Source organism: Nerophis lumbriciformis, linkage group LG30 (assembly GCF_033978685.3).
Source record: "Nerophis lumbriciformis linkage group LG30, RoL_Nlum_v2.1, whole genome shotgun sequence".
NCBI classification, from domain to species: Eukaryota; Metazoa; Chordata; class Actinopteri; order Syngnathiformes; family Syngnathidae; genus Nerophis; species Nerophis lumbriciformis.
The window spans coordinates 10,196,319-10,220,687 of NC_084577.2; the positions used below are offsets into that span (position 1 = coordinate 10,196,319).

The window sequence follows — 24,369 nt, forward strand, 5'->3', positions numbered from 1 at the left end:
TGTAGTACAGTATTCTTTTAAAAGACAAGTCTTTTCAACATCAAATAAAGCAACATGCTTTGAGTGATTTATGTGATAAGTAGGAGCGAGCAATATGGCCTCAAATAATATCACACTATTTTTAGGAATAATATAAAAAAATACTGATTCTACGTCTAATTGGGCAAGAAGCAGCATACCCCCTGGACTGATTGCCAGTCAATCACAGGTCCAATAAAGACAACAACTATTCACACCCAGAGAAACCCTCCCACAAAAAGAACACAGAGAGAACATGCAAACTCCACAGAACGCATGTTCCAGCAAAGAGTGAGATTCAAAACCAGATTTCCAAAATGTGAGGAGGATGTACTACCCGCTACATCACAATGGTGCCCTATGCTTTGCTATAAAACTCAGTAAAAGCACTATTGGGCTACACCTGGAGTCAACTGGATTTGTTATTGTAAGTAAAATGAAAATAATATTGTAATACAGACTACATAGTGAGTGGTTGAACATGATAACCAAGATTCAAATCCTAGTCAGGGTGAATGGTCATAGTAACATTATTAACATTATTGTTATTATCAAAATATTATTTAGATTCAGCATTATTGTTATCATTAATTATCTTTTATCGATATTGGCCTTACAGTTATCTGCTGAGGAATAATTATGGCTCTTCCATATATTCAATTATCCATCCATCCATCCATCCATCCATCCAGCCATCCATCCATTTTCTACCGCTTGTCCCGTTCGGGGTCGCTGGAGCCTATCTCAGCTGCACATGGGCGGAAAGCGGGGTACACCCTGGACAAGTCGCCACCTCATCACAGGGCCAACACAGATAGACAGACAACATTCACACTCACATTCACACACTAGGGCCAATTTTAGTGTTGCCAATCAACCTATCCCCAGGTGCATGTCTTTGGAGGTGGGAGGAAGCCGGAGTACCTACGCAGTCACGGGGAGAACATGCAAACTCCACACAGAAAGATCCCAAATTGTTAAATTTAAATAAAGTTAAATAATCACATAACAAATACACAGAATGTGTGTATCTGCATGCAAACTTTTGAGCTGTCGTTTTGGAGACAGTGGGAACTGGAGATTCGAATGGGGACGTAATAAATGAAGTCACATGACTCACGCACATATAATTCCACTTTGTATCAAACCAAACCGGCCTTACTACATACCAGTCATGTCTTTGTATTGTAACTTAATGTTAACTTTAAATGTTTGAATACAAGCCTAACTCAGGTATGAGGTAGGTATGCGCTTCGTTAGGGGCTGCAAACAGGGCCGTTTTTTTCTATGAGCAATGTGGGCGACCACCCAGGGCACACTCTTTGTGAGGTCGTATGCACACACACAAAAAAAAATCTGAACATAAATCGCCAGTTTTCTAGACTCCTGCCGCTTATTTCCATTGGAGACCATTTTATAAAACACCGCCCATCTCACTTACGGGCCGGCACATTTCTGCCTCGGTTTCGTATAGAAATCGAGACGGAAATAAGTGTACCCTCCGATCTGGAAAATCGGTGGACCAAAAAAGAACCACGAGCGAGCTGGTAAAAGGACGGGAAATTTGGTAGCTTGGTGCTTTGTATAAAGACGGCTAGTGACACCTCAACTTGCTGCAGACAGGGATACAAGTTGTGTGTGTCAGACGAGGCAAGGAGGAGGGGGGCTGGACGGTTTAAATCAAGCCAGGACCGCCTCTGGCTGCAAAGCAAGGGCAGACAAGTCAAAATAATTTGGCACTACTGTGGAGGTCTCAGATTATTCACACTAAAATTGACTCACTCGCAATAGATTCGGTACCGCCCGTGTTTTATTTTTATAGCCCAGGACCCGATCCTGAATTCAGGAGGCCAGATGTGGAACGCAGGCTATGGTTGACGTTCACTGATCTAGACACTACAGCTATCTTGTCTCAGTGTTATTAAGGAACAGGGACAAAATCAGTTCTTTATAGTTTGCACTTCTTGCATTTGAAGTGAACCTACGTAATACTGCAGAAATACTCTGTTGTGTTCATTTCTTTACAGGCGCACATCACTAGTTGCAAAGACCTTCCCTTAGCCTGGCTGTTTGTATTTCCATCTTAAGTGAAAGGTAACCTCACAAGATGATTTATTTTAAATGGGGTCTTCAAAATGGGTGTGCGACTTCACCACCAGTAAGTGGAATGTAACAAACCCATTTTTATGGAAAGCATTGGTAATTACATTTCAATGTGAAATATCAGTCCTACCAAAGAAAAAAGCAACAATACTTTATAACACAGAAATTAAAACAGCTGAAATTTAGGGGATATTTTACATTCAGAATAGAATCTTATTACTGACTGTCGAGAGGGTGTACCTTACCATTATCATCACAAGAGTCAGACTGGAAGGAGTTTAGTGACTGGACCTCTGAGTTACTGCCCCTGTTGCTCCCTGAGAGACATGTTACTTCCTCTGTCATATCCACCATCTTACCTGCAAAACAGGAATAAGACTCAGTTGGAATCTGTTACAAAAACAACACAAATGTGCCTGTAGGAAAAAGACACATCATGTTCAACAGCCACACTGCAGCAGAAGAAAATAAGTTTGACATCAACACCGTTACTTTAAAAGACAATTACAACGGAACCACAGAAATCGAACATTTTGTCGGTGACATTGGTAGCGTTAACATTTTTAATACAAATTTGGTTCCAAAGTTGGAAAATAAAAGTCCAGAGGCAAAACCATGTTATGCATACCACCAAGCTAGACCTCAGTTCCTGATATAAAAGTTTGTGTGTATTAAAGGGAACTGCACTTTTTTTTTGTAATTTTGCCTATCATTCAAAAGTCCTTATGTAGGACAAGAACACATGTTTTTCTTTTTGTATGCATTCTAAATGGCAAATAATTAATATAATTCCACTTAAAATGGAGCCTATATGGGAGTTTCCCTATTCTGCTTCTAAAGCTCTTAAAAACATCCAAACACCTCCATTAAGATTTCATATACCGTACATGCTGTGCATATATGCACATGTGTAATAACATTTAATATTTACGTATTTTGCTCATTCATTTTATTAATTTAAAAAACGCATAACATTCAGTTTTACTTTTTTATTTACTTTCACTTTTTTTATTCACTGAGAACTACCCACTGCTGACTTCATGAGAGCCAACAAACATAGTAAAACATCACTTACTGTACAATGTCTGCAGTCACTAGGATGCCGACTGATAGAATCTTGTTATATTCCCGTTTAGATGAAGAATGACTCATAATCTTTGTGGAAAAAAAGGAGGGTAGAACCAAGTGTCCTTTTGTGTATTTCTCGCCATTTCCGGGTCTAAATCGGATGCCAAAGTTGACCAACTTGTCAGAATATGTCCTCATCCTTCTACTATCCAGGTGAGAGGCATGATTTATGATCTAGAATAAACTTCCACGAGCAAGGAAGCAGCTCACTAGTTAATCTGGTCAAAATAGGCACACAGGCTTGTGATCGCGGCACCGCTATAAATAGTATGTCTGCGTTAGCGCTTGCAATAACAATATCACTAATACTCGGTTAATATTCAAGTCACAAAATTTAAATGGAGCATTGTTGGTGTTTTTTAGATGGTGTATTTCCGATATGAAAAACCTCTTGCAGTATGCATTTTTTTTGCATCAGAATCATTCAAGACTACCTTCACAACACCACAGTGTTTCCAAGAGCACACCTTCACCGTGCTAAAGGTAGGTTATTTTCTCTAGATGGTGCTTCAATATAGCACAGAAAACGTAGTGGCACCTAATTATATTTGTGTGCTGCATGTCAACGACATAACAAAACGCCACATGTTGGACCATATAATGCTATAAATGTAAAGAGAAATTAATACAGACAGTCTATATGCATGGTGACAGCCGGTATACATAAAAAATCCTCATTTAAACAGTCTGCATCACTTTTGCACTTGTTATCAATTGTACACGCAGTCTTAGCCCACTAACATTACACAAAATATTATACTATGCACATGCTATTCAGAACGTTATTTGGATTTTAGTATATCAGGCCCTTTAAGTATTAACACTACAAAAACAAGAAGGATTGATTCACGAATAATCACAATAACTATCATAGATAATTCATAGTTCATAGTTTAATGTGGGGCGGCGTGGCTCGGATGGTAAAGCGCCCGTGCCAGCAACTTTAGGGTTCCGGGTTCGATCCCAGCTTCCGCAATCCTAGTCACATCGGTTGTGTCCTTGGGCATGACACTTCAACCTAGCTTCTGATGGGTCGTGGCTTTGCATGGCAGATTCTGCCATTAGTGTGTGAATGTTTGTATGAATGGGTGAATGTGGCAAAAGTGTCAGAGCGTTTTGAGTACCTTGAAGGTAGAAAACCGCTATACAAGTACAACCCATTTAATGTAATACAGATCCAGACGAATAAAAACATGTTTACACAAAATACTATACACCTACTCAGTGGCCTTGTGGTTAGAGTGTCCGCCCTGAGATCGGTAGGTTGTGAGTTCATACCAAAGACTATAAAAATGGGACCCATTACCTCCCTGCTTGGCATTCAGCATCAAGGGTTGGAATTGGAGGTTAAATCACCAAAATTATTCCAGGGCGTGGCCGCTGCTGCTGCTCACTGCTCCCCTCACCTCCCAGGGGGTGAACAAGGGGATGGGTCAAATGCAGATGACACATTTCACCACACCTGGTGTGTGTGTGACAATCATTGGTACTTTAACTTTACTTACTACAATACAATACAATAAAAAAGTAAGTTATTGCACAGGCAACAACTGATTTTGACTTGACCGACACAAAACAATGTCCTTGTTTTAGACATCTTATACACAAAACAATTGTACCAAAAGTACAATATTCTCTGATTCTTCAGACTTAAAGCCAAAAAATGTGAACTCACAAAGGAAATCATAATTTTTTACTCTCCGTACACTTCCCCTCCTCTGGCACAATTGGAAAAGGTGGGCCAACAGGACCCAGCAAGGACTAACATGCACGCAGCATAGACATGACAGAAATTAATGCCTGTGCATATTCTCATTCATCTAGGTCAGTGATTCTCAAGCTGTGCTATGTGTACCACTAGTGGAACGTGGGCTCCATCTAATGGTACGCCAAATAATCACTTAATTAAATATTCAAAGACAGTGTTACAGTTCAAACTGTGCATATTAAGTTAAAGTACCAGTGATAGTCACACACACACCAGGTGTGGTGAAATTACTCTCTGCATTTGACCCATCCCCTTGTTTTACCCCCTGGGAGGTGAGGGGAGCAGTGAGCAGCAGCGGTGAATGCGCTCGGGAATCATTTTGGTGATTTAACCCACAATTCCAACCCTTGATGCTGAGTGCCCAGCAGGGAGGTAATGGGTCACATTTTTATAGTCTTTGGTATGACTCGGCCGGGGTTTGAACTCACAACCTACCGATCTCAGGGCGGACACTCTAACCACAGTGGTACAGTGGCCAAAATTATTAAATATACCTGTTGAATAAAACCATAGGCCTACTATGCTACTGTATTTTGATGTTGGTCATTATGGTGATACTTGGAGAGCCAAGTGTTTTCTGAGGTGGTTTCTTGGGGCATTAAATAAATCACAACTGGCTGATAGCGGTATTGTATTGGAAGCGAAAAAGTTGTATCTGGGGACTCCCACAAACAGAAAGCCTGCTATAGAATCGTAAAATATTGCTGCAGATTTCAATACACTTACCCTCATCACTGTCCCATGGGCTTTTTTGTATGGAGTCACAGTCTAATCGACAAGGGGAAACTGAGGGAAGGTTTGGGGCCACACTGCACACCACAACCCCCTTCCTGGTGGTCCCTGACAGGATTCTCTGTGACTCTGGGTGAAAGGTGCTCATTTCTGTATGCTCCACAGTGCGTCCGTCCACCATCTTCTCCAGTGTGGACTGTGGCTCACCCTGGAAACAAGGTGTGTACCCCATAGGCCTCACGGGGACCTGCGGAGGTCCCATCATCCCACCTGTTCCCAACACAGTGGGCCCCAGCCCGGTCTCTGAGTAAAGGTTGATAGGGTCTCCTGCTGTAGAATGCAAGGTCTTAAACTGTAGACCGTTAGCTTTGTTGAGCAGGGCTGCTGTGGCGGGGTCCTGCACCAGAGACAGGTTGTTTCGTGAGTAGCTCTTTTGGAAGACCTTTTTGCGGAATGCAATGAAGAGGATGATCAGGGTAGTCATGACGAATAGCACCACAGCAATGCCAATCACTTCCTCCTTTCCAACCACTGCATGCCCTGCTTGCATGTCAGGGACGACAACAGGCCGCAAGCTACAACGCTGGCCCACAAAACCTGCTGTGCAGTTACAGTAGAAGGAACCGTGAGTGTTGACACAGGTACCGCCGTTCTCACACTCGCCCTCAGGATTGCTGTGGTCACATTCATTAACATCTTTTTCACAACTGCAAGATGGAGAGAGAGATGAGAGAGAGAGGAAAGGAGAGGACAAAGCTGTTGTAAGACAAATGTATGACAAACAATGCTTGCACATACTGTTTTATCTTCTGCCATAAAGTTCACTTTGCAAAGGTTAAAGAGAGTGTAAAATACTCAAATGAAATTTGTTTAGGATGGAATATGTCTCTCTATTTTTACAAAGTATGTTTATGGTTGCTAGTGTAGAGACATGTTGTATATAGGTTGTGGACCAAGGGACCTTTTCTCCCGATTGCGCGGAGTTTTTTTACACGCTTGAACTTACGCAAACTTACTCGTATTCTCCCATCCAGCCTCCATACATGCCCATCACGCATAAACTAGAGACAAGTGCGTAAATCTGGAATGAAGGCGGGCTCATTAAAATTGAGGCGGGCTTTGTCATGACTCCTTTTTTTGGCTGTGTGAAAATCATGGAACAAGGAGTGTTTACTTACTTTTGAATATCATTGAAATTTAGGAAAAAGATACCACTTTGAATTGGAAAAGGCCGTTTCGATCCAGGCAGTGGTGTGTCGTCAAGGTGATGTAGAAGTGTATGCACGCATGAAAAACAAAGTCTTCTTTCGACTATCAGCGGTCCCCAACCACCGGGCCGCGGCCCTGTACCGGTCCGTGGATCGATTGGTATGGGCCGCACAAGAAATAATTAGTCATTTCTGTTTTATTTATTATCTGAGCCCTGAGCCCAAACGATTTTTTTTTTTTTAGTGTTTTATTTTGAAAAATTACCGGATTCTCGCGGTTATATATTGGTCACTTAAGCGGCAAAATTTAACCCCCCCCCCGGTCCGTGGGATACATTTTCAAGCGTTGACCGGTCCGCAGTTACAAAAAGGTTGGGGACCACTGGACTAGATAATGTAACTCCGTGGATAAAAAACTGTTTCACTTGTTATTTTAACCACCCTGATGTTATGTGTGATGTTAAGAGTTCTGTTTAATACAACTAACTGTTTGTGATACCAGGATGGGATTATGAAACATTAACTTTGGAAGTTGGAAGTCAGAGCTCAGAATAATGCCACAGCAGAGTTATGAGCGTTTTAGTACGTACGAGGTAGGAAATCAAAATGGCCACATCCGCAAAAGCTATTTTCTTGCGTTTGCCTGAATTCACAAGTGTCAAACTTAAGGCCTGGCAGCCAGATCTGGCCAACCAAATCGTTTTACGTGACCTACAAATAATATGCGTTAATAAAGTAGCGGTACTTTATCTTTTGTCAATGTATTTGTTCTTTCCATTTTGAAAGAAAAAAGACATGTACTGCATGTAATTGTATGTATTTCAAACTTTATTATTACCTAATCATAAAACAAATGTGACATCATATATTCTAAAAAAATAAATGAATAAGAATAAATACCTTTTTAAACAAGCTATTTATTACATTTTATACTATAAAAATATTTTTAGATATTTTACAATAAAATCACCAAAATGATTCCCGGGCGCAGCCACCGCTGCTGCCCACTGCTCCCCTCACCTCCCAGGGGGTGATCAAGGGTGATGGGTCAAATGCAGAGAATAATTTCGCCACACCTAGTGTGTGTGTGACAATCATTGGTACTTTAACTTTAACTTTAACTTTAAAAGACTGGCAGCTCAGACGCTAGAATTTTACTGTAAAAAATAGTGGTATATTAGTGTGTAACTATATCATATTTTACTATTTTTAAATTTATAATTTAGAATATGCTATAAAAAAACCTTACATTTTACTGCAATTTTTTTTTTTTTTAAATCTATACCAGGCTTTTTCTTAAAAATTTTTTTTAATATGTATGTAAAAAAGTATATGTAACTGCATAGGCAATGTTTGTAGTAATATCATGAGTAATCCTTTATAGTCATATATTATCCAATGTTAGAAGCATTTGCCCTGAGGGCAGCCATTACTGTAATGTGGAACTCCATGAAAACGAGTGTGACACCTCAGCTTTAAATGAATGTAAACAACTTTTGGATAAACATGCACTGCTTCTACAACCTTCAAACACGGTGGATGAAGAGGTAGCATAGATGCTATGGCTAGCGATGTTAATATGATGCTAATAACTGATATTTCTGAAGCTTCTATTGTACTATTTTTGTTATGCTATTTATATTGTTTACACTCAGAGCAGCCATCTTTGAAGCCAACACGGGGGTTGGTGAGGACTCTCTGACTTTCCGTGAAGGATATCCGACCTTTAGGGGGTGTTCAAGTTGAGATTGCCGACTAGGAATTCAGAAATTCCAACTTCCCAGTACAAATGGAACGCACCATTAGTTTGTGTCTCTTTGTGTGGTTTTGTGTGTGTGTGTGTGCTTGCGAGGGGAAGAGTGTGACAGCTGACAGTTTGATATTGACTCTCAAAAATAAATGTAATCGATTGATGGACGCCACATTACATACGTATTTTTTATTAAATGGTCACACAGTTCATGGTCTAGCCAGAATCGATGTATGCATTAAACGTTAAAGTCCCAGGATGTCCAAACACAGCCGATAGATGCAGTCCCCTTCACTGGGGTTGCCCTTCCCTTCGACTCAAGCAGACAAAACCACAATATGCATTTAGATTTGTGATAGTTAATTCAGAGTGCCATTAAGGTTTTTTTATCCTCAACTCAAAAGATATTTCCAGGTATCTCAATTGAGGGGATCAGAATATATTTGATAGCTTTCTGAGAGTCTCTTTTGTTATATTGTTATGTTGGTGTACACTGCATTCGAACTTCAAGTGCAATATAAAGTTTCACCTCATCGAAGCGATGAACTTATTCTAGCCTCAAAAGCGCGTAAGAGCAAAATTACAATGTAAAATTATAAGGTTTCTATTTCATCAATAGGAGCATTATGCTGAAACATTTGAACATACAGCATGCAATGAATGTCACGATTATTGAACCGCGCTGATCTCATCCCAAGCAGCAATTCAACTTCAAATATGAAACTATATGGTATAAAGTCATTACATGCAAAGTGACATATTCAAACATTTATTTAGTATCATTTTATCATTACAGTTTAAAAAAACAAAAAACCTTTTTAGATTTTAAATTCAAGGTTTTCATATGTAAGCAATAAACATCATCATTATATGAAAGAAGGCTTGAAATATCTCTGTTGCATGTTATGAGCCTATATTGTAAATTTAAACAAACCGTGCATGGTATATTTTCTGGGCAGATGACAAAGACTCCTAAAAGTTTAAAAAATGTTACATTCTTATATAATTTCCACGTTTTATTTTATTAAATTCTACAGAAAAATTGTTTTTTAATCTATTCAAAAGTTTTTTTTCTATGCTATGTGCCCCTGTAGACCTCACTGTTGGCTTTGTAAGGTCATGTTAGCTCAGTCTAAACTAAACAAAATTGATGGTAATTCTTCTTTTGGTTACCTTTTATTCCAAATAAGAATGAATAAGAGAGCCGCAAAAGAGCGTAATCGTTACGCAAAATCGAAAGAAGAATCAGAACCCATCCCTAGCAGTGACAGACTTAATCAAGGGGGAGAATGCTGCGCAACCAGAAGGTTTGAGGACCACTCGGTAAGTGTTTTGAAAGGGAGAAGCCAACAATGTGCAATCACTGGGAGTCTTTTGCTTTCCTCGTCTTAATTTACAGTTTTTGTTGTGTCCATTATTTGCTCGTTCACCAATTGGATTGTTGATTCCCTAACAAGGAAAGTTAGCTGGGATTAGACAATGGAAACAGGTTAGTTCTGGTATTTTTGTTTCTGTCGCCAAAATACTTGCTCATTTGGTGTTCTATTGGTTTTCTTTAATAGATGAGGATGTGTGCTTTGGACCTGCTTTATATGAAAATCGCACTGAGATGAATTATGTTGAGAATCAAATAAATGAAATGAAAAAACAATTTGAACAGAGACACATGTTGCTGTGTCTTGGACTGTTACTCACGTTAGACCCTTAAAGCCTCTTCTGCAGCTGCAGAGGAAAGCGTTGCCAATGGCCCTACACACGCCACCGTTCTTACATGGATTGGGAACACATGCGGTTATCTCCAACTCACAGCGCCCTCCAGTGTACAGGCGGTTACAGATGCATGAGAATCCTGGCAGACACATGCAACAAAGGAAAACAAAAAATCAGACATCATCAGTTATTCAGAGCATTGTGTGCATAGTGAAGATGCCCAATGTTCAAAACAAACACAAGTCACTGGGGAAAATGTTTAACACCCACATAACGTAAAAAAGTAAACACACAAAGACACAAATATATGCAAAACCCTGTATTTTAAATTACAAACACAGATACAAACTGATACTGGGTTTTACGTGTGTTTAAGGCCTTTTTAACCATTTTACTATAAATGTTTGCTCATCACAGCTTAAGTGAAGACCATGTTAGTGTTGGTGGTCCAAAAGAAGTAATCAGTTGTTTGTTCTATTATTGTAAACAGTTTAAAACTTGCTGAGAGACCTGTGTCCTGAGTGGAGGTTTTCATCCAAGCAGTGATGTGCAGTAAGGTCCATGGGCGGTGAGGCATTGACTCTTTTTGATGTTTTTTTTTACTTGAAATTCTTGTTAACCAATGATAATATTGGTTGATCAGAGGATAAGACAAGAATAATTCACTTTTGGTAAACATTTTGTTTTCAAATACTTTTTAGTAACGTTAAAACTGTGACACAATTGGTAGTGCTTTTTGTGTTTTTCAAATAAATAAATAAAAAAGGTGGTGCTACACTTTTCGCCTCTGTAGAAAGTTAGCAACGATAAGCACCTTTCAGTTTAGTTGCGACCCGCCCTTTCACAAAGAGCCAGAGTACTATGGACTTTGCAACATGATGTTTATCTGCATTTTATTGTCCGATAAGCAATAATAATGATGCCACACTTACATAAAACACATTACATAGGCTGCAGAATGTTAGGTGTAATGTATATGTTTCTAAAAACTAGGGTTGTACGATATGGCGGTACTACAAAACCCAAAACCAGTGAAGTTGGCACATTGTGTAAATCATAAATAAATACAGAATACAATAACCCCTTTCAATTTTTATTCAATTGAATAGACTGCAAAGACAAGATACCTAACGTTCGAAAAACATTGGAAAACTTTGTTATTTTTTGCAAACTCATTTGGAATTTGATGCCTGCAACATGTTTATAAAAAGCTGGCAAGAGTGGCAAAAACGACTGAGAAAGTTGAGGAATGCTCATCAAACACTTATTTGGAACATCCCACAGGTGAACAGTGTTGGGTTAGTTACTGAAAACCAGTAACTAGTTACAGTTACTAGTTACTTTATTTCAAAAGTAACTCAGTTACTAACTCAGTTACTTACACCAAAAAGTAATGCGTTACTGTGAAAAGTAACTATTTAGTTACTTCTTCTACTTTTTGTTTTTAAAGCTCCCATTAATGCCCTTTTAGCCTTCATTTCAGTACTGTTATTGCACTGGAGAATAATACAATCTGTTGATCAACTTGACATGCATTTGCATCACTGAACTCTGCTAAGCAATGTGCTCTACATACAACACACAAAGACAAAGATATGTTTCAAAGGGCCAATTTATTTCAGGCCAGAACAAATTGACAAAACTATTTTAAATAGCTGCAACATAACATACATAAGTAACAAACAGCATAATAACACTAACACTAACCACGTTAAACCCAGATTCCAAACTAACAAAGGTCTTAACTCATTGTCTTTCTATGCCACTTCAATATGGAATCCACTCCCAACAGGTGTAAAGTAAAGGGCATCTCTATCCTCCTTCAAAACCGCACTAAAAGAACATCTCCAGGCAACTACAACCTTAAACTAACACCCTCCCTTCCACATAATACCTCTTCGGATTGTAAATAATCAAATGTAGACATTTTTTCTTATACTTTCTGATCTCTCTCTCTGTGTCCACTACTTGCTATACATATCCTACCAAGTCAGTCCTACACTGTTCCAATGTCCATTTCTCTGATGATGCAATTGTTGATGCTGATTGTTGATGACAGAAGTGTTGATACCAACCACACCTAACCCCCCCATATCCCACACCTCGGATTGTAAATAATTCAATGTATATACCCTGATGATTATCTTGTGTGATGACTGTATTATGATGTTAGTATATATTTGATAGTATATATCTGTATCATGAATCAGTGGACCCCGACTTAAGCAAGTTGAAAAACTTACTGGGGTGTTACCATTTAGTGGTCAATTGTACGGAATATGTACTGTACTGTGCAACATACTAATAAAAGTTTCAATCAATCAATCAATCAACAACATAGCTGTAAAGCTGGCTTCACCTAAGGAAGGCACACGTGACATACACAAAGCCTAACCAGGCAGATTTGAATTGTTGTTTTGGGCAGTAGACGGGATCTTTGATCCAAGACACAACTTACATTTAACTAAATTGTGCTCGACAAAAGAAAAGAAGGGAGAATATCTCATACTTGCCTCTCCCCGGGACAACCATTCTCTCAAATTTCTCCCGATTTCCAGCCGGACTTAAGGCACGCCCCTCCAGGTCCGTGCGGACCTGAGTGAGGACAGCCTGCCGTCACGTCCGCTTGGCCAACCAAAAAGTAACCACAGAACACTATACCGTATAGTCGTATAGTGTTCTGTGGTTACTTTTTTGTTGGCCAACGGTTATTATTGCGCACCCCCCTCCCCTCCCCTCCCCTCACCTCCCCACACCCGCACACACACAGAGAGAGCGCAGAGGAAGAATCAGAAGCACGTCTCTGCTTCGCTGCCATAAAACACGATCAGATCCTCAGTTTCTAGCCGATACTACATAAAAAATAACGTAAAATAACGCAGTAACGCATCATGTAGTAACGGTAACTGAGTTACTTAATATAAAAAATAACGCGTTAGATTACTAGTTACCGCCGAAACTAACGGCGTTACAGTAACGCGTTACTTTGTAACGCGTTAGTCCCAACACTGCAGGTGAACAGGCTAATTGGTAACAAGTGGGTGCCATGATTGGGTATAAAAGCAGCTTCCATGCTCAGTCATTCACAAACAAGGATGGGGCGAGGGTCACCCCTCTGAGAACAAATGCGTGAGCAAATTGTCCAACAGTTTAAGAACAACATTTCTCAACGAGCTATAGCAAGGAATTTAGGGATTTCACTATCTACGGTCCGTAACATCATCAAAAGGTTCAGAGAATCTGGAGAAATCACTGCACGTAAGCGATGATATTACGGATTTTCGATCCCTCAGGCGGTACTGCATCAAAAAGCGACATCAAGGATATCAGTACATGGGCTCAGGAACATGCCATGTACAAGGATATCAGTACATGGGCTCAGGAACATTTCAAAAAACTACTGTCAGTAACTACAGTTCGTTGCTACATCTGTAAGTGCAAGTTAAAACTCTACTATGCAAAGCGAAAGCCATTTACAACAACATCCAGAAACGCCGCCGGCTTTGCTGGGCCCGAGCTCATCTAAGATGTACTGATGCAAAGTGGAAAAGTGTTCTTTGGTCTGACAAGTCCACATTTCAAATTGTTTTTGGAAACTGTGGACGTCGTGTCCTTCGGAACAAATAGGAAAAGAACCATCCGAATTGTTTTAGACGCAAAGTTCAAAAGACAGCATATGTGATGATATGGAGGTGTATTAGTGCCCAAGGCATGGGCAAATTACACATCTGTGAAGGCACCATTAATGCTGAAAGGTACATACAGGTTTTGGAGCAACATATGTTGCCATCCAAGCAACGTTATCATGGACGCCCCTGCTTATTTCAGCAAGACAATGCCAAGCCACGTGTTACAACAGTGTGGCTTCATTGTAAAAGAGTGCGGGTACTAGATTGGCCTGCCTGTAGTCCAGACCTGTCTCCCATTGAAAATGTGTGGCGCAATATGAAGCCTAAAATACCACAACAGAGACCCCGGATGGGTTGAACAACTTAAGTTGTACATCAAGCAAGAATGGGAAACAATTCCACCTGAAAAGCTTCAAAAATTGGTCTCCTCAGTTCCCAAACGTTTACTGAGTGTTGTTAAAAGGAAAGGCCATTAACACAGTGGTAAAAATGCCCCTGTGCCAACTTTTTTGCAATGTGTTTGTTACGGCGCACGCGCGCTCCGTGCTTCCCTCTTCTGCGGCGGCGCTCAGGGGCTCCGCTGTGAGCACCAGACACGCCCCCGCGCTCGTCACGCAGACCGCGCCCACACTCCGCCACAGCCGGAGGCAATCAACGACCAACGCACCTGGCTTTGATGAGGGACGACACAATAAAGAGCCTCGCCGCTGACTTCTCTTCGTCGGAACGTAGCTCTGCTCGCATGCCCGTGTCTCAGGTTTTGCTGTGTACCTCCGCTGCAGCTTTTCCCTCCTGGACTTTGTTTGCTCTCCCCGATCCTTCGACCCGTTTTGGACTTCCGGACTCCTCTCTCCTGCCTTCGACCCCCGCTCGGACCTCGGACCTCGGACCCCCTTTGGCTTCTTCCCCCTTGGACTTGGACGCTGAACATTCAACACGCACCTCAACAAACCTCACGGTATTTTCATACGGTTAATTTCCACACATAGCCTTCCATACAAACACATAGTAGCATACACATCCAATGCACTCACCAAGCACTCAATAAACCTGTTGAGCTTGATCTACTGTTGTTGTGCCGTCTCCTTCCCTAGTCCGACATTACAGTGTTGCTGCCATTGAATTCTAAGTTAATGATTATTTGCAAAAAAAAAAAAAGTAGTTTCTCAGTTCAAACATTAAGTATCTTGTCTTTGCAGTCTATTCAATTGAATATAAGTTGAAAAGGATTTGCAAATCATTGTATTCTGTTTTTATTTATAAATTACACAAGTGCCAACTTCACTGGTTTTGGGTTTTGTAATAATGACTTAAGTACTAATGAATTAAAAACGGTACTCAACTGCCTCTGAAAAATACTGGTACTTAGTTTTTTACGGACATGGCGCCGCACTTTCGTCACGTTGTAACATTACTGATAATACGAGGAGAGGCGCGTGTTAGGGAACGCATACGCACAGAGTACTTACAAGCAGACAGTGTGGAGACAGAAGAGGGAGAATGTACAAATTTGGGCAATTTTGGCTTAAAAACTAACGATAAAGGTGAAGTTATAAATACTGAAACGCTATTCTGCAAGCGGTGCTTTAAATCAAGGCTAGCTAGCTAGTGGCTAACGTCCATCCACAGTCGGCAGGGTTTTAGCTACTTTTAAATCACTAAGCCTTGCCTCCATGGCAACCAATAAACTATGTTTCTTACAAGTATCCTCCCTGCAGGAAGAAGAATACTTAAACATGCTTCATTACACACTTTAGGAGAATACTACAGCTAATCGCTAACAGCAAGCTCGCTCTCCTGAATGTAAACAAATGCCATTGGTGGATCGACACTAGGCTTATTCAACTGGTGGCTCGTGGGCCACATCCGGTCCGCCAAAGCTTTTCATTTGGCCCGCAGAACATCACCCAAATAGGCATAATGAAACTTCAAACTAGAATTGCTCATGCATTAGTACTCCCGCCACACCACTCACAATGAAGAAGCAGTGGGGTGAGTAGAAGAAGGCTGCTCATTCAACCCTAAAAGAAATCAAAATAATTCGGTAAAATCTGACTTTTAATAATGACTGGACAAAAAAACGGTAGAAAGCCACACGTGTAAGCTTCTACACGAAACTTGGTCAAATCTTTGTAAGTATATATTGTGCATTAATATATATAATTTGTTTTGCATACTTTTTCAAATGTTCTTGTAATCAGACCATATTTTTGGTATATTAGATGGAATTTTTACCTGACATGTTTCGACTGTCATCTGCAGTCTTCTTCAGAAAGGTCACCTGAACTACAAATGTTTGTAATTTGTTTTGTATTGAAATTGCTTGTTTTGTGATGTCTTTTGTATTTGTGTTCGTGGTGTGTGAATGTGAGTGTGATTGTTGTCTATCTGTGTTGGCCCTGCGATGAGGTGGCGACTTGTCCAGGGCGTACCCTACCTTCCGCCCGAATGCAGCTGAGATAGGCTCCATCACCCCCCTCGACCCCTCCATCCATTTTCTACCCCTTGTCCCTTTCGGGGTTGCGGGGGGCGCTGGAGCCTATCTCAGCTGCATTCGGGCGGAAGGCGGTGTACACCCTGGACAAGTCGCTACCTCATCACAGTTGTTAATACATGTAGCGCTAAATTTGACCAGTAGAGGGCAATAACACTAAACCTTAGATTTAATTGTATGCGATGTGGATGTTTTTTTGCTTCTGCATAAACATCTGTAGTTTATTGTGTGAACGTATTAACATTAAACCTGTTTTATTTATGTAAAATACACAATGTAATTTATTTATGTAAAATACACAACTTATTTTATGTTTATTTTCTGTTTAATATACCTAAATAAAGGAAGACCAAAAATAAAACTGAGGAAGGAAACTAATTCAAAAGAAGGAACATCAATCCTCAACAAAATTTCTGGAGCTTCTGTTTACTATCTGTCTAGCTGCATACGCTGTAATCAAGTAGCGAGGGCAGAATAATGAATTTAATGACAGTATAGTGTGAAAGTTGATGTGTTTACCTAATAATTAACTAAACACAGCCTGAATATAACCTATGAGGCACTCTCTGATGAAACATTCAAATTTCGATATATGAGCTCTTTAGCTCTTCAAAATGAAGCTCTCTTCATTATGTAGTTGAATAGCCCCAATTTGCACACACATCGACTGTAATGATATGTACAGGAGCTGTACATAGTCGATACTGCAATGATTACATCAATATTTTTTATTATCACTTTTGTGCGAATGTGTGTGTGTGAATGGGTGAATGTGGAAAATAGTGTCAAAGCGCTTTGCGTTCCTTAAAAATTTAGAAAAGCGCTATACAAGTACGACCCATTTACCATTTGTCATTTTTTATTGTTTACAGCCCAGGAAATACGTCCCTGTACACAGGAGAACCACTTGGTATTGGATTGATATAACAACAATTATAGTATCACCCAAAATGTATGTAAAGTTTCGAAACAACAGGAGTTAATAGTGTATAACAGTGTAGATAATGGTAATGTTAAAACAGAAAGTAAGTAGATGTTAACAATAAATGAACACGTAGATTAATAATTAATTTTCTACCGCTCGTCCCTCATAATTTTGACAAAATAATACAATAAAAAATGACACAATATGATACTGCATACCTCAGCAGCCAAATTAGGAGCCTTTGTTTGCTTACTTACCACTAAAAGAGAAGTTGTCTTGTGTGTTCACTATGTTATTTACTGCCAAAATGTTTATTTAATTGCAATGAGAAACATGTTCGCATCTTAAGATTTTCTGTTAAAATAAAGCCAATATTGAACTTTTTTGTGAGCCCGAAATACATTTTGGTACCCGAACCAAATATTGGTATCGGGAAAACCCTATGGCAAACATTACGTCGGCAATACTGATCAACAGAAACCAACAGCATGTTGGGTCGTCTGTGGAGACGGGGGTGAGTTCACGTTCTGTCCTGAGAGTTCGCCTTGAGACCCAATGTGTAACAACTTTGAGCAGTGTTGTGATGTGGAGAAGAGTTGGGATTTAATAAGCTGCTTCTTCCTACTCCTTTCCAAATGTGTTGAAATGAAAACTGTTAACGTTTGAAAATGTAATCGATAGAGTATAGACACTTGGGACAATACTACACTTAAAAGATTACAGCTCACCCTTCTTTGTTCAACTGGGGCTAATTTACTGCTGAAAGCATTCTGATGCAAACCCTACAGGGTTCTCGTTTCCATCTGCCATGTGGTGAGCTAGAAATGATCAAACTCCATATAGAGATGCAAAACAAAACCTTATCTGTTATGTTTTCATCATCAAGCACTAAAAAAACACTAGATAATTGCAGAAGTACTTTTGAAGGAGCCGACGACCGATCAAGGTCAGTGGCGATTGCACTAAGACTTCAAGGGAAGGTTATCTTTCACTAAAATGTAAAAAATTAATAAATGGTCAAATATGTGTTGTGTTTACTCTATATTTCAGACTAAATGTCTACTTTTGTACAGAATCAGCTACTTTTTACAGGTCATTGACAGGACTTTCTTCTCATTCACTACTGTAGCATCTGTCGAACCACAGCGTCCAAAGATTCAATGGGTAAATAATAGAATAGGTTGTTCCACTGCAGCGAAACTAGACATTTATTGGATCATGCCCAGTTTTGTACAGCATCTCTGGGGGTTTATAGAGCAGCTGGCTTCGCCATGGCGGGCCCTGATGCTGGATTTCTGCATGATTGGATGATCCATGTAGATCCCTTTTTCATTGGCAACGAAATGAGCGATTCAGCGATCCTGAAATGTAAACCACCACCAGAGCATTTTTCAAGTTTCATTCTATTGCTCCGAGTTGATCTGGAGAGTTTTCCAATCCTCTCAGTGACTTTTTCTTTGTTTTTGTTTTCTTTTCTGGTGTTATTTTTTTTCCTGGTGTCTTTACTATTAGTGTTTTAGGTATAAATAAAAGGGACACATTTTATTTAATATTTAACATTTATAAATTTAATTTTATGAATGAATGAGGTTCCCTTTCTTGAAAGACTTGCAACAGTGAGGTATACTGACTTCTTGCAGTACTGTATTCCTTCAATGGTGCACTGGAAAATGGCAGGGATGAAACTCACATGAAAAATAAATATACTGTAGGTCAACGCACCTTTTGTGGGTATTTACGGTGACAGTTTGTCCTAAAGATTTTCAGCTTTTGAGTGAAATTTCAGAATGAACCTAAAATGCACTCGAACCTAACAAGTGAATTGAATCTATTATTATATAACTTCAGAATCTACGGGACTGAGTGTTGAATGTTTTTCTGGTTGCAACAGAGATAAGAGAGACTAGACGAGTCTATCTTAGCATTATTTACTCTCCACAGAAAGGCATACGGTACATTTTGCAGTTTCGCTCCTTGCTAGGTAACACCAAGTTGTGTAAAAAGTACATATACAGCAGTTAGACATGTTCATTCAAAAGTTTGGAGAAAGTCAAATTAAGTTGGCTTGTAAAGGTTATATATATTGCATTTTCAGCTTCAGAGCAAGTCAAATATCCCAAAGTTTTTGTGAGTAGTGTAGTCCTTTTATTCTTTGTCTAGCACTATTTGTTGGTATACAGTATATGAATCATGTCTAACTTTGCATCTACTTAGAGAGGATACCACATCCTTCATTGTCAGGTTCTGTTAAATGGATCAAATTTTTTTTACTATGAGCTTTTGGTCTTCATATATTCTGTTTGCTGAACCTGGCTTGAATACTGGTATAATAAGTGCTGCACGTTCTGGTTCTCGAATAGGCTCACCAGTTCATTGTCTGAACAATCCCCTGGTTTATCTAATCTTAGCAAATTCCTCTTCAGCGTATAGGTATTGGCACCCAATACACTCAGCAACATGACATTCGGTATATATTGTCCACATTACTTCAAAATATACTTCCTCACCAACAGAGGAAGAATACTTGACTTGTTCTGCTGGTAGTTTAATTTGCTCATTTAAAGTAATATAGCTCAGATTTCAGTCTATACTATTATGGTCAGTGTTGCATATTTTTCCCTTCAATTTACTTTACCTTCTTGTGGTCTGACCTTCTATGGACCCACAAGTTGCACCTGCTTCAATCTATAATAATCTACCTTAAAGTGTCAGTTTGCAGCAGGGAGTTGTTAAATTATTGTTTAGGCTGTCATGATTACCCATTCAACGCCCTGCTGGCCTTCTACCTTCCACTCATATTCTTCTTGTATGTATTTTGCCCTTAGACTACCTTCTAGTTTTGATTCTGATTGACGGCCTCCTTTATTTTTTGTATATTGACACCACCTGTTACTTGCCACGGTGTTCCCTTGTTTCTGTGGCACCTGCTCCTGATTTTTGCTGAAAGTATATGAGCGAGGCTCAGGACTTTACTTCCTATTTTTGCATTTGCCAAGTCCTTCGATAAGATTCGATGTCCAAGGTTTCTTTATTGGAAGTTGAATGCAAAATGATTGCGTAGACGGAAATTGAGTGTCCAGGCAAGACGAGATATCAGAACCACAAACAATTATCAGTACAAACACACTTGAAACAGTACATTATATCTTCTATCGAGTCCAATAAAACCCATCGTGACAAAGTACTATGATACAATAAATCCTCCTGGGCTAACCTTGTTTAAAAGTGCAATGGCAGCAGGTAATAAAGTGCTCTTATAGAATTTAGTCCTGCAGCCAGGGACCACAAATCGCTGTCCTGAGCGAAGGAGCTGGAATTCACTGCATAAGGGGGCAAGTGGTGAATAGTAGAGCTCGCTTTGTGCTGCAACTGTGAAACATAGATGGTAAATAAGTTGAGTTGCGGCTCATCTATAAGTTACTAGCCCACTTTATAATTTGGTTGAGTGTGGTCTTGTTTTTCAGGGACAAATTACCAAACCATGACACGAGTGGGGAGAAGGACAGTTTAGATTCAATATAGAGATATATTAAAAATGGTCAACATGGTTCTGTTAATGTGAAGACGGGACAGTTTCTTTACACAATGGAGACGCTGGTGTCCCTTTTCACACACGCTCCTGCAGTTTCTATCAAAGGTCAGCTCAGTCTATGACTGTGCCAAGGTATTTGTTACTGTCTACAGTCTAGTCGAGACAGTTAAAAATAGGCACAGTCCGTGGACGATGTAGATTCTACACCAGGAGTTGGCAATCCTTTGCATCAAAAGAACTATTTGGGCCTGTTTCCACCAAATCAAAACCAGTCATAAAACGTACTGTATTTGATCATTATATTGAAGTTATTGCTACATATACAGTTTCCTTTAACATATTGTTACGTTACGTTCTTGTCTTGTTTTGCCCCACCCCCCTCCTATTTTGCATGTTATTTTGTTACTGGTTTATTTTCTAGTTTTTCCCTATGTTTTCCTAAGTATCGGCCCACACCTGTCGCCACCTGACAATTAGTATAAATCCAACTTTGCTGGACTTTTGTTTTTTGTTGTTACTCGTGTTAGGCAAATTACTTGGAAAAAAAATAATTATAGTTAATACAGGGATTTAACGTGATTTGGTGGCTATATCTCTCCTTGTCCACAAACAGGGTATTGTATTGTATGATTATCACTTCATTGAATTGTTGTTAATTATTTCCCTGTTGTAGTGAAAGTTGTGTGTGTGCTAGTAACGCCGTTATGTGGCAAAATGCCTAACAGTGGTTGTCACACATCTCCTTTTCTTCCACGTTTCTCCTTTACTAGGTATTTCCATGGTTCTGTACTTTTGCTCTATTTTATCTAAAACTTGTTCATGCTGCTGTGTTAAGACGAGTCGTCCCCCTCCAAATCTTTTTGTGCAGCGTGACGTATGCCTAAAAAAAGTCTAACATTGTGTAGCAGCGATGTGGCAAAGGCTGAAATTGGTTGAAATTTGAATACTTTTCCTGTGTTGATGCCCTTCAATCATGAGGCATCCTGCCCACCTTAGCAAACATTACCTTCTTTGTTTGCAATTAAAGTATTCTAACACAGCAACAGTTTCAATAACACTCAATCCCTCTCTAGTTACCATCGCAAGCTAAATCATGACAAGTTAAGTGTCATGGTTTCTCACCAGAAAAATCTGCCCCAAGATGGCTGATGCAGAACTTTGAAAGACTCATGACGGTGTCTCAAGGGACAGCGCAGTGACTACAGTACACAGAAGCATAAACTAGCTGGAGCCGCATGCAGCTCTTTTATCCCTGTGTTGTGGCTCCAGCTAGTTTATGCAGTTAGCAGACCCCTGTTACACAGACCTTTGATGACTGTGGTAGGTTTAGGATAGGTGTGGTTTCTAAAACCAATATTCATATCCTTCATTTTAGATATGTTTTTTCCAGCAGCTGACAAATTCATTAATGCCATTGCTGGACTCACATTCGCTAAGCAGACTGACATGACTTTGTCATCTGCTAATTTCAGTAGGGTCCTGTTAGCATGATTACTTTGGCATATGTTTGTGTACATGATGAAAAGTACGACTGAAAGCACATAGCGTTGAGGTGAGCCAGTCAAAGAGTGTGATAACTCAGATAAAATAAAGACTATTTTTGGAATCCACCTCACCTGTTCTCTGCAGACCTGGGGCCCAGACTTGCACTAACTCTCACATACATTTAACTTAATATAAACAAATTCTATAATTTAACTTTTTGTAGTGTACTAGTTTTTAAACACCCATCCATCCTCAGCTGCTTTCCTCATTAGGGTCACATGTGAGGTGGACTCTATCTCAGTTGACTTTGGGCGAAAGCTGGAGTTCACCCTGGTTGATCATAGGGCTGGGCGGTATACCGGCATTACGAATTATACCGGTATACTTTAGAAAAAGGTATATATTTGAGACAATACCGCCATACCGATATATGTAATCTTTATTTTGTTGACGTGGAAGTTTCTCTGCACATTCTGTCTGCGCTGGGTGCTGTGCCCCTCCTCCTCCACGCACAGAGTGAGGTGGGTAAGATAGCCGTACTCACCTGAGACAAACTTCAGTACGAGAAATGTGTGAATCATACCCGTCAACCATCCCACATATTTTGTCCTCCCTTCCTGGTGTCTTGCCGATCCCGTTTTTCTCCCGGATTTTGCTATCAAAGAAAAATGAATCCTCAGCAGTATTGCCAGCAATTGGCATCACTCGGGGCAACACGCGTTCATGACAGTAGTATGGCGAGTTGCAATTAACGTGAATATTTCAAAGACGAGAGAGATGGATGCACTTGAAAAAGATGGGGAAGACATTTCTGCCAAAATACAAACTCTGTGTAAATAGATATGTTCCTAGTTGTAAAGGTATGAATTTAAACGCTGCCAGAAACAATTAATTTGTTATATGAGCTTCCTAGTCACAACTATTTTGCACAAGAAGCACTGCCACAACCAATGTGTACACAATCTGAAAGGGGGTTTAGCTGCAGTGGCAATATTGTCACATGGCACATAGCATCCTGCAGTTGACAGCTTGGTGTTCCTGGCTTAAGTTTTCAAGGGAAGAAGGGTCTTATAAAAATTTGGAGCTCAAAAAAAAACTACTGTTAAAGGTAAATAATTTTCAAGTTGCTGCTAAAGGCTTGTTTTAAAGACCTACTGAAATGCGATTTTCTTATTTAAACGGGGATAGCAGGTCCATTCTATGTGTCATACTTGATAATTTCGCGATATTGCCATATTTTTGCTGAAAGGATTTAGTAGAGAACATCAACGATAAAGTTCGCAACTTTTGGTCGCTGATAAAAAAGCCTTGCCTGTACCGGAAAGAGCAGACGAGTAGCGTGACGTCACAGGTTGTGGAGCTCCTCACATCTGCACATTGTTTACAATCATGGCCACCAGCAGCGAGAGCGATTCGGACCGAGAAAGCGATGATTTCCCCATAAATTTGAGCGAGGATGAAATATTTGTGGATGAGGAAAGTGAGAGTGAAGGACTAGAGGGCAAGGGAAGAGAAGATGCTGTGAGAGGCGGGTGAGACCTGATATTCAGCTGGGAATGACTAAAACAGTAAATAAACACAAGACATATATATATACTCTATTAGCCACAACACAACCAGGCTTATATTTAATATGCCACAAATTAATCCCGCATAACAAACACCTCCCGCCTCTCGTCCATATAACCCGCCAATACAACTCAAACACCTGCACAACACACTCAATCCCACAGCCCAAAGTACCGTTCACCTCCCCAAAGTTCATACAGCACATATATTTCCCCAAAGTCCCCAAAGTTACGTACGTGACATGCACATAGCGGCACGCACGTACGGGCAAGGGATCAAATGTTTGGAAGCCGTAGCTGCATGCGTACTCACGGTACC

General features: G+C 39.9%; 1 protein-coding gene across 6 annotated transcripts in view; it reads right to left on the reverse strand.

Annotated features, from left to right (window-relative positions):
- fat3a (FAT atypical cadherin 3a) overlaps positions 1 to 24,369 on the reverse strand; it is a 311,463-nt gene that overhangs the window by 16,981 nt on the left and 270,113 nt on the right. For all 6 annotated transcript variants that reach the window (XM_061925528.1, XM_061925526.1, XM_061925527.1 and 3 more), the window contains 3 exons: positions 10,403 to 10,556; positions 5,744 to 6,456; positions 2,367 to 2,480 (listed from right to left, as the gene is read on the reverse strand). In XM_061925528.1, coding sequence (XP_061781512.1) covers positions 2,367 to 2,480; positions 5,744 to 6,456; positions 10,403 to 10,556 — 981 coding nt within the window. The remainder of the gene's footprint in view (positions 1 to 2,366; positions 2,481 to 5,743; positions 6,457 to 10,402; positions 10,557 to 24,369) is intronic.